Below are 11,870 nucleotides of genomic sequence, written 5' to 3'. Positions count from 1 at the left end.
TTTTTAATAAGAATAACTAATAGATTTAAATAAAATAACATTGTAAAAGAATGTCCATAAAACTTCAGTTATATGAACATTCTTCTGAAAAATGGAGGTGTAGCATGCAAACGCAGTCAACATAAACAGCAGCTAAAAGTAAACTCAAATAAAGAAACATTAAAGTCGCAGGCCATTGACACTTCACACACACACACACTTACAACATACAACAGAACGGCATTTAATAATCCAAAATATTGAACGCTGTTCTGTTGCGTAAATACAAATCAATAATGCCTAGTCAGCAAGACTCCGATCATGGGGAGGCCACTGCCCATGTCGCTAAGTGCACTGCCGCACATACAATGTATTAAACAATATTAGCGATCATCGACTCTGCTGACTGAAGCATTGGCCATAGTACTTACAACGTACTAAGCCATAACACTGAACGCTGCCTCAGTTGACTTACCCAAAATATGTTGACCGCTGGTTGTATGCAGCGATTGCTCCATTTAGAACATGGGAATAAGAACGTCAACGTAGGACGCCCATTATATAGAAATAAGTATAAATAGACCAAGTAGATGCATAAGAAGGTCAATGTCAAGCCAACCGCCCTCAGTGGCGAAAGTAAGACCAAAATAAAAATTATTCGCCCTCAGTGGCGTAACAAGAAAACTTAAATCTTTTAATATTACAACAACCTCCGATATCATCCTCATCCTTTTCTTCATATTTATCTTTTTTTTTGCATATTCCTCTTCACCTTTACCTTAAATTTACTTTGATCTTCGTTTTTGCCTGTACCTCTAGGCATCTTTGTTTTTGTTTTTATTCTCAAACCGCTAAACCGCTGAAACCTATTTCCATGTGCATTATTCCCCTTGAATTTGACAATTTTCTCCCAACCAACCAACTGCCGCTAAAGAAGTTTCACTTCATAAATTCAAGAAATGTTCTTACCCTTTTAGTTACCGTAATTCTTATGTATCTGTCATTGTCTCCATTTTCGTCTTTATCTTCACTTTTGCCTTCTTGTTTTTGACTTCATCGTTATCATTTATTTATTTTTAATCTTCATATTTATCTTTATTTCAAAGCTTAATTTCAAATGTGTAATGAAACAACAGGCGAAACATGTCAAATTGAACATGTTGCAGCAACATCTATACACAATTCGAAAATGTTTAAACGACGGTTTTGGCCGTAATTTTCAACCAATTGTGAAACCATAAAAACTCTGCTCATCTACGGAAAAATGCCTTTCCAACGGTGTTTGAAATCGGTTCGGTAGAATCGCCAAACGAACGGAGACAAAATTTATGTTAGCGTATTATTATATAGATTAGAAAGGTATTTTGATGCTGATGTGCAGGAAATTTTCAATTAGTTTAACATAAAGCGAAAAAATCAATTCAAAATTGGCACCAATACCAATATACATGTACATGGTTTGGCCGGAAATGCCTCCTAAATGTATGTATTGATACTGAATTACAGAAACGTGCTAGGCAGTTTAGGAATAAGATGTGTGTATTTACCAGAGGTCGAAAATATCCCTCAACACTTTGAAAGTGTCCCAAAATAACCGTCCCATTTAAGATAAAAAATAACCCACAAAACAGAACATGTGGTTTATTTTTTGTAGATGTGTGCTCCTCTCAGTGGGAAAGGGTTATTTGCATATCTTTTTCCGTTGCTGTTGGACACGGACACTTATCGCTGGAAGAGGAAAAATAAGTGTTAGAGCGCGGTTACCCACGAACGTGTACGCAGGGTACCGTAGAAGTGCGTAGAAACATATCAAATTTACTGTTGATAGAGTTAGAGAGAGATATAAGCAACGTCAACGTCGTGGTCATGCGGTGGCAGGGTTGCGTGCGTTTAAATCCTTATTGATTTAAAATCCGCTATCAACTAAGAAATATATTTGATTTGTGATTTGGTTTGTTGACCAAAGAAAAAATAAAATTTATTTGTGATTTGATTTGTCAACGAAATATGAAATACAAATTTTTGATTTGATTTATAGAGCGAATCAATTTGATTTGTAATTTTTCAAGTAAATAATACTTTTATGATGCAACGCAAATAAGATATTCAAGTATCTTCCAACTTCCAGTTCTACGAAAGTCTTCGGGGTCCTCGGGATTAATCCGTGATTTTCGAGACTTCTTCCGGATTATGGGAATCTTCAGGACCACTCCGGGATTTTCCGACTAATTATCGGACATTCCTAGTTCCCAGGTTGAGTCTCTGTGACTATATCATTTATTACCTTTTTTTAATCTTCCTTCCTTTATCTTCATCTTTACTCATCCTCATATTTTTCTTAATATTTATCTTTATAATATTTATGTTTATAATTTTCTACATCTACATATTCCCCTTCACCTTTGCCCAAGGGAAATCTTAGCAGTTGACAAATAACCCACAACGGAAAACTCAAAATGATCGCACAGAGTGATTTGCCACGGTGGGAAACACTCTTTGCTTGAGAGATGAGTGATTGTGTCAGTGGTAAACACCATACGAGACACTTGGTCTCGATCTCTGGTATTTACATTAGGGTGGTCCTTAAGTGTAGGAAGCAAATTTTTACACCAGATTTCCTAAGTCTCAACGCCTACGTCAATGCTATTACGGTCGAAGATAACACGTATAAATTTTGGTCCCGATTGGACCCGGTTAGTGCGTGTCGCACAGGGGGAAGGGTTAGATTCCTCTATGGAGATCAAAAAAATAAGATTATTTATTTTTTCATCAAATACCCAAAATCGATACTACCATTGTCGAAGATATCATTTGTAAATTGTGGTCCCAACTGAAGTCGGTTAAGGCGCGTCGCACAGGGGTCAAAGTTCAGATTACCCTATGAAGACGTCTTAACCGACTTCAATAGGGACCAAAATTATATGTGATATCCTCGACATTAGTAGTATCGATTTTTGGTATTAAATTAAAAAAATATATATTTTTAATTTCTTGAGTCCATAGAGGTATCTGATTTTTGACCCGCTTGCGACGAGTCTTAACCGACTCCTATCGGGACCAAAATTTACATGTGATATCTTCGACTATAGTAGTACCGATTTTGGGTATTAGATGGAAAATAATATTATTTTAATTTTTTGCGTCTCCATAGAGGAATCTGAAGTTTGCCCCCTGTGCGACAGGCCTTAACCGTCTCCAATCGGGACCAAAATTCATATGTGACGACCATGTTATTACCGAATGAGAGGGTGAGACTGGAAAAAATCGTTCATTTGATTTTTTAAGGACCACCCTAATGCACATGAATAGATATAGGACCGTATTGTAGAGGTATACGCCGCCGAGCCTCGCCGCCGCCGCCGCCGTTTTTCGTCATTACTCACGCGCTGCCGCCGAGTTACGAAAATATCGGAGCGGCGGCGTTCGGCGCCTAAGAAATTTTGTGCAAAATTTTCATGTTGTATTACATTGAAATACATCGTTTGAAGGAACTAAATACTACTCGTATAAAAATACAATTTTACGAAATGAAAATTACATTTTTAAAGGAGTTTTTTTGCATAATTTGCGCCACTGGACAATAATATGACCTCCTTTATTTTTCCAAAAAGAGCGTAGCTCATGAAAACATATTACAGTTAAATTTGGGTCGAATACTGGTAATCTAACAATTTTTTTCGCAGTAGACACTTTTTTTCAATACTACAACAATACTACTTTTTTGTACACATATTACAACAACAAGAAAGTCATAACACATCAAAAATTTAACGCNGGAATTGCGAGATTCGTCGGATCCCTTGGAGTTGGAAGATGAAGTGTATGTATATATGTGAATTTTATGAATAGAAGTTGCGTTCCAGATGCTTCACGGTTTGTAGGTTTTACAGGATTTGCAGGAAAAGCTGTTTTCCTCATTAATAAGCTTTATGGAAGTTTAAGAAATACGGTACGGTTTAGCTACTTGTACAATGATGTTGGGTATTTGTGTCCAAACGCGTGACCCGAGATTAAAAACTTTAACATACAAGTGTAGTGAAATAATTAAACTTTAATTTAAAATAGAGATTTAAAATTTCCGAGCACTAGTTAATTAATAAATTATGCAGTTGCTTGTAAACTTTGATGTTGGTTCTGCGCAAAAACACTGTGGATGACGTAGCCGGAGTTATATGCACAAGATATATTGCATATCTTTCACAATAGAAGCGGAGCTTCGGCCCCTATTCTTTCCGAAAATTCCTTGCCTATGTCCTCATTCTCTTGCATCAGCTCGACCAACCGCGCAAGTTACCTTTTGTTGCTTACAATTTTTGATCTGCAATTCAGACACATACATACATAAGTACATTTCACAATTTTTTACAACTTCCAGTTTAATTGACTTAAATTTTATCCATTATTTTAACACTTTCTTATGTAAATTTTATAAACGTTAAATCCAACGACTAAAAAACAGCAATAGAAGGATGAGCGATTAAAAAGTATTCACAGTCGCTAATTGAGCGATTAAGCGACACCCACAATAGCATCGATAATCGATAATCGCTTAATAGTCGTTTATCTACTGCCAGTCGACAACCGCAATAGGGGTGTAAGCCTCAAACAAGGAAAAAGGGTAAGTTGAGTATGTAGAGAAGAAAGGGGTAAATGCAGAGATTAAAATAAAAGTAAAGAAATGTAAACATAAAGACAAAGGAAAATTTAAATACTTAATATAATAGCAAAGGTGTGGATGAATATTTTGATAAATAAAAGAGTACATATATAGATCTGAATTAAAGTCAAGGAAGTGATAAATATAAAAACAAAAAGATAAAAAAACAGCAGAGACAAAGATAGAGATAAAGGTAGAGACAAAAAAGGGAAAAAGATAAAATTGACGAATGGCATGTTATGTTGTGTTGTGATATCTTGTGTGGTGTTGTGTTGTATTGTTTTGTATAGCGTTTTGTGTTGTTTTGTGTTCTGTTGTGCTGTGTTGAGTGATGTTACCTTATGTTATGTTATGTTATGTTATGTCATGTTACATATGTTATGTTAGGTTATGTTATGCTAATTCATGTTATGTTGTGTTGTGTAGTGTTGTGTTGTAATGCTTTGTGTTGTTTTGTGTTGTATTGTATTGTATTGTATTGTATTGTATTGTGTTGTGTTGTGTTGTGTTGTGTTTTGTTGTGTTGTGTTGTGTTTTGTGTTGTGTTGTGTTGTGTTGTGTTGTGTTGTGTTGTGTTGTGTTGTGTTGTGTTGTGTTGTGTTGTGTTGTGTTGTGTTATGTTACATGTTACGTTACATGTTATGTTATGCAATGTTATGTTATGTTATGTCATGTTTTGTTGTGTTATGTTATGTTGTGTTGTTTTGTATTGTGTTATCTTATGTTGTGTCATGTTACGTTATGTTATATTCTGTTATGTTGTTCGAGATATTTCAGCTCAATTAACGTCAATCAACTCAACTAAACTCAACTCGGTTCGGCTAAGTCCACCTCATCTCCCCTTAATTTAAAAGGTTGAATTTCAACCGCAGGGCGAACACTAGTGTAGATTAAAAGAACTATGTTCTCTTTGACGTACGTCAAAGGTCAACTAGAAGTGGGAGCTTGTATGACTGCGCATTGATAACTCGGTTATATACATAGCTTACGAAATAATATGTTTAAAGACATTTTTATCAATGTTGATATATATGCCATTTGCCCTGTTTTGTTACACAAATATTCCCACGACCACGAAAAAAAAAATTGGCTACAATTTTTCATTTGGTTGCCAGATATAAGTTTTATCGGTGTACTTGCACAACATTCACGCTCGTAAAAGCTCCGCATTGATTATTGGGAACTCGAAAGCGAGTGCGAATGTTAGAATTTAACGCGGACAACCCTGGTACATACATACATATATAGTTATTAAATTCACTTACCTTTACTGATTCCAGTCGCTTTATCGCGCAGTACATTTATTGAATGTACTGGACCATACTCCTCAAACATTTCACGCAATTGTGCTTCATCCATGGATTTTGGCACTTGCCCAACAAACATTTTGATATTGTCTGGGTCGGGCTCTTTCTCGCCGAACGGCACGTCGGCATCCATGCGGAAGCATGGTGATTCATTGTCGAGAACGTTACGATTGGCACTGCATGTGTTGTTGTTATTGTTGCCATTGGCATTACACAGACTTGGTGGTCCATTGTTGTTGCTGCCGTTGATAAGGCCTGTGCTGCTGTTGCTATTGCTATTCTTGAGCAGAGTTGGACTCTTATTGCAGCCATTATTTCCGTTAATGCTGCTGTTGTTATTGTTGTTGGCCGACGTGGAAGTATGAATAGGACTATTGGGAAGGCTGTTAGTGATACTGCTTTTATCACTCATACCAAATACACTGTAACGAAACAATTTTGAAAATATTTAATGGAAAACATCCCTGCAGTGAAACCCCAAACTAGTCAGGAAAAATACTAGTTTACAACTATAATTTCCTGACTGAAACTGAACTAGTTCAAAAATTACCAGACTTGTACGAAGTAAAAACGATTTATTCAAGCCCTGTTTTATTTGACTTCGACAGTTTAATACAATAGGCTACACTAAATATTATAGCTTTTATTTGGGTATATTGTAAATCGTTAAAGCGAGTCCGTACTCGCCATTATACCATACCTGTTAAATAATGATTAATATTCATAATGACTACTAATTAAAGCATGTTTTTGGATAATCGCTTAATGATTAAATACTGATATTAGCACCTTTTTAATGATTAATAATTAATTACTTAAACAAACATGTTTAATTAATTCGTTATTTTTAATTACATCATTACTTTGTTATTTTCGAGTATTTTCAATCATCTTTGACTTTTTTAATTACACGATTAAATAATAATTTGATTAATTTCAATTATCAATCAACAAAAATTAAGAACATTTAATAACTGCTTGAATTATTTATTTATTTTATTCTTATCCGAATCTCAAATTTTAAACATTAATTATTACTTTTTAAAAATTTTCAAAAGAAAGGACTGAAATGTGCAAAGTTAATGAATTTAATTTATTTCAATGAAAACTTTTATCTTTATTTTAGTTCACTCAAAAATTAACTAAAATGTTAGTTTTATGTTTAACCAAAATGTTTTCTTTTCCATATTCATTATTATTGAAAAAGATAAAAATATAGTATTTATTGTACCTGAAAGCTTTTACTCTTAATAACGTTTAATGTATAATGCATTTAAATTTTGGTTCGAAAGTTTGAAATATTTATGTATCTATTTATTTTCCCTTTTAATTAATACTCAAACAATTTAACATTAATTATTGGCAAATCTAAGCTAAATAAAAATGTGTAATGTATTAAAGTGTACTTAATCAAAAGTTTTTTTATTGTATATTCATGAATTCATTTTATTTTTTGACTTCCAAAGTAGTGGTTTTGGTCCATAATTGGACTAGGATTTTTCTGTCTATTTTGACCTAGTATGAGACTGGTATATTTCTGACCAAAATCTGACAATTGCCATCTCGTAGGACATCCCCCATGTTAAAAACACCAGTTGATTGCATGGAAAAAAGATAGCATATAATAAAATTGTAACAGGTCGATGTCTGTACATTATAGATATTAAAGAAAAATTTATGTGGGGGGTCTTTATTAGAGCACCAGAGGCCAAATCAACCATTTTTAGAATTTATGTCTGTATGTCTGTCTGTCGGTATGTTTGTTCGCGCATCACTCGAAAACGAATGCATGGATTTGAATGCAGTTTTCACCGATGTATTGCTAGAGGTCTAACTTAAAATATAGGAATAAAAAAGTTAGAGAGTTGCAACCTGTTTGAAAATTGGAGTTTAGGTAAATTGATAAGTATTACAATATGGGCGTCAAAAGAAAGAGGCTGAAGAAGGCTTACAGCCAAACATATTTTTTTAGAGTTGCCACCTGTTTGAAAATTTACATTTAATTTATTTCATAAGATAAATTTAATATTGCAATATGGGTATCAAACTGAAAGGGTTTAGGATATTATATTGCCGAAAATATTTTTAGGGAGGGCTGCCACCTTTTTGAAAAATTTTATTGTATTAAATTCATTAAATAAATAAAATCTATATCTACATCTATACATATAATAAAATTGAAACAGGTCGATGTCTGTTTTTTATAGATATTAAAGAAAAATTAATATAGTGGGTTTTTATTAAAGCTACAGAAGCCAAATAAACAATTTTTAGAATTTTTGAATCTCCGTCTGTCTGTATATTTGTACGCGCATCAGTCGAAAACATGGAATTTAATGCAGTTTTCACCGATGTATCGCTAGAGATCTAGCTTCCAATATAGAAGAAAAAATTAGAGAGTTGCCACCTGTGTTTAAAATTTCAGTTTAGGTCAATTGATACGGTAAAGTGAATACTGCAATATGGCTGTCAAAATAAAGAAATTTACAAAGGCTTACATCTGAAAATATTTTTGTGGAAGGTTGCCACCTATTTGAAAACTTTAATTTAATTTAACTGATAGCATAAATTAAATATTGCAATATTGGCATCAAACTAAAGAGGCCAGGAAATTTTAATGCTAAAAATATTTTTAGGGGATTTGCCAACTGATTGAAAAATTGTATTCATTAAAATTTGTAAAATAAATGAAATATTGCAATACGAATATTAAACTAAAGAGGATTAGGAAGCTTACTTTTGAAAATATTCTTGAAGCGGGTTTGAAAACTTTAATTCAGTTAAATTTATAATATAAACTAAGTGTTGCCATATGGGTATCAAATGAGAGTATTTGAGAATAATAAAATTGCAACAGGCCGATATCTGTACGTAATAGATGTTAAAGAAAAATTAATATGGGGTTTATTAGATCAACAGAAGCCAAATATAAAATTTTGGTATATTTGTCTGTATGTTTGTAAGCGTATCACGCAAAAGCTAATGTATGGAATTAAATGCAGTTTTCACCGATGTACATATTGCTAGAGCTCTAATTGAAAATATAGAATAAATTTTTTTTGTTTTAGTTTATCGTCGATCATTATTCCCAGGTATTTGAACGTATTAACTTTTTCCAGTGCGTCGTTGTTTATATTTAGAGTTAGCAACGGACCTTTCTCAAAATTTCGCCTTGATATAACCACAAACTTATTTTTTTTTTATTTCTGTGTGGAAGGTTTTTCGCTAAAAAAAATTAAAACTTTTCGTTGTTGCTGCCAAAAAATTTAAAAGAAATCTGAGACGTCACGTTTTACAATTTCATACAGTTCTTTTTACAATGTATTTCACTAAACTACTAAACGGCTGCATCGACTTGGTTCATATTTGGCAACAAGTTGAAAATAAATATTCTGACCAAAAATTTACTCGGTATGTAGCTCGGGTTATTCCTAAAATTCTTATACAGACTAAAACGTAAAAAACCAATATATCTCTAAAACCAATTACGCTGGGGAACTGAAACTTAGCACTGATGCATATATTGCAAATACATTGGGAAAGGGGGCGTGGCTCCTTCCTTCCATACAAACTGAACTTCTCATATAGCTTATCTCTGGAACTGCTTACGCTAACGTCCTGAAATTCTACACAGCTACATATGTTATCAATACCGTAGTTATGGCGAAAAGTGGTAATTATTGGAAAGGCTGGCTCGATATACATTTACGTAAACGCGCAAGTATCATTCGATTGGGAACCATTTTCTCCTAGATTTCTAAATCCCATTGAACTATTGTAACTTTGTCTTTAATTTTCAGTAAAGTAAAATTTATGTGAAAATTTTGAAGATTTTTTTTTAATTTTTCACAAAGAATGGAGCTCTGCTTTTATGAGTTTCGCTATAAACAGTCCTCTCTACATACCTATTTTCATAATGATAGCCGTTTTCGTTGTTCGGAATAAACTCAAAAAACACTGAATAGAGTTCCGTCAGATTGTCGGAGGTTATCTTACATACATATATGGTCCAATTACATGCTACTATAAAACTCGCTAGGTGGTGCTGGAGTAGAGTTATTTATAAAAATCGTATTTATTAACCGATTTCGTTCAAATTTTAAATGTGAGCTATGTACCTGTATGATGAAAAATTCTTTTGATAAAAATTTACCCGATTAGTACCGCTGGAGTTAGGGTTGAAATTCAAAACACGTATTCATTTTATAGTAAGCAATGGTTTTGCAGAAAATGAACCCAATGGATGGCGCTGCAGCCGAAATGTATAGAAACCCCGTGTGGTTGGTCTGCTTTCGACCTATGCTTAAGTTATACGAATTTAGTTTTCAGACGCCCTCATGCACGGTCATGCGGTCTTGCATCTACCCAGAAATCAATTCATAAATTTTACCACGAATTGTAAAAGTGGTGAATTAACAAGGAAAGATCACCGTAGGTATTTCAATTGCTTCATTTGAAAGATACTTAAGAGATCATTTAGCAATGTACCGGAAAACTTGTCATCCTGTGGGACAGCGAGGATTCTTGGCCCTCCTATAAAGAAAACGCACTTCTGTGCTCTTGAGTTTCCCTATAAGAACTTTTGTTGGCATACGCATCGCACCAATGTTGTAGTTGCAAGATCAAAAAAAAAGATTACGCATGATTGGCAGAGATCTCACAGGTGGAAATAAGACTATCAGTAAAGCTCATGACGCCAAAAGGGATTAGTATTCCATATGGTATCACAGCGTTACTATTATTGGCCTATGTGTGAGGAGGATACTGCGCCTAATTCACTACGCTTGGAAGCCTACCTCGAGAGGATTTTGGCATCATGAAAATTTCCGCCGTAACAACGTCCTAAAAACAGCTAGAATCGTGTTTTCTTCGTCGCCTCTTTATTAAATCGTGATATGTAAGTACATATGTACATAATATGGAAAATTCCATCGCTTAATAAATCTCTTTATGGCAAATTAGGCGGGTAGGAATTGGGATAATTGAGTTGACTCTTATTAGAAGAGAATTAATGTTAATACGATAGCGCATGTACCTACATTAGACCGTATCACGATGTTCAATTTGATCCCAGCGATTTCGAACACTCACTCACACTCATGAGAGTACATATGTATGTATATCCCGAGTGTAAAAAAAAATTGGGCACCCTGGTTCGACTAGCTTTCTATAACTTTTTTCTTTGATGCCTGATTTCTATAAATGTTGTATACACAGAACTGTTCTCATAAATTTGCAAGTTATGTTTATTTGCCTGAAAATGAATAATTGTTAACAATTATCTCATAAACTTGCAAGTTATGTTAATCAAATTATAACCCTTCGGCAAGTAAAATACCAGCATATCGTCAGCTGAAATGCAAATAAATAAAATAAAATAAAAAATCTTTAATATACAACGCTTTAATAAAGGGATTAAAAATAAGAAAATAGTATTTCTCAGTCCCATAGAATTTGTTTTGATAACTTTTGATTTTGAAATTTTAGCGAAAGTCATTATAAACCATTTATGAGACTGAAAACGAAAAACGTGGAGCGCATGCAATACAAATTCAATTCAATTTAATTTATTTATATAGGTTTTGTACATAGTAAGACCTGGTCTTTTAGAAGTAGATACATTTGCTTTACACTATTTGATCTGAATAATCAACTCACAAACTATTTAAAAGAAAGCATTAGATTTAATTGACAATAGTCAAACTACATAACATAGATCTAAAATTTCTACAGAGAAAGGACAAATTTTAGATCGATTTTAAGCGGTCGTTATTCATATATCCACATTCATACATATATTACCTTTCATATCAACTCAGGTCTATTACATGCGCCCCACGCTTTTAATTTTCAATCTCATAAATGGTTTATAATGACTTTTGCTAAAATTTCAAAATCAAAAGTTATCAAAACAAATTCTATGGGAC

General features: G+C 33.6%; 1 protein-coding gene across 2 annotated transcripts in view; it reads right to left on the bottom strand.

The window, feature by feature from the left end:
- bru1 (bruno 1) overlaps window positions 1–11,870 on the bottom strand; it is a 518,099-nt gene that overhangs the window by 440,017 nt on the left and 66,212 nt on the right. For both annotated transcript variants that reach the window (XM_017629374.1, XM_017629381.1), the window contains exon 3: window positions 5,902–6,365. In XM_017629374.1, coding sequence (XP_017484863.1) covers window positions 5,902–6,365 — 464 coding nt within the window. The remainder of the gene's footprint in view (window positions 1–5,901; window positions 6,366–11,870) is intronic.

Source organism: Rhagoletis zephyria, unplaced genomic scaffold, assembly GCF_001687245.7.
Source record: "Rhagoletis zephyria isolate East Lansing unplaced genomic scaffold, Rhagoletis_zephyria_1.1 Rzeph_scaffold_00081, whole genome shotgun sequence".
Classification (NCBI taxonomy): Eukaryota; Metazoa; Arthropoda; class Insecta; order Diptera; family Tephritidae; genus Rhagoletis; species Rhagoletis zephyria.
The sequence above is the reverse complement of the archived record's forward strand: the minus strand, read 5'-3'. Positions and strand labels throughout refer to the sequence as shown.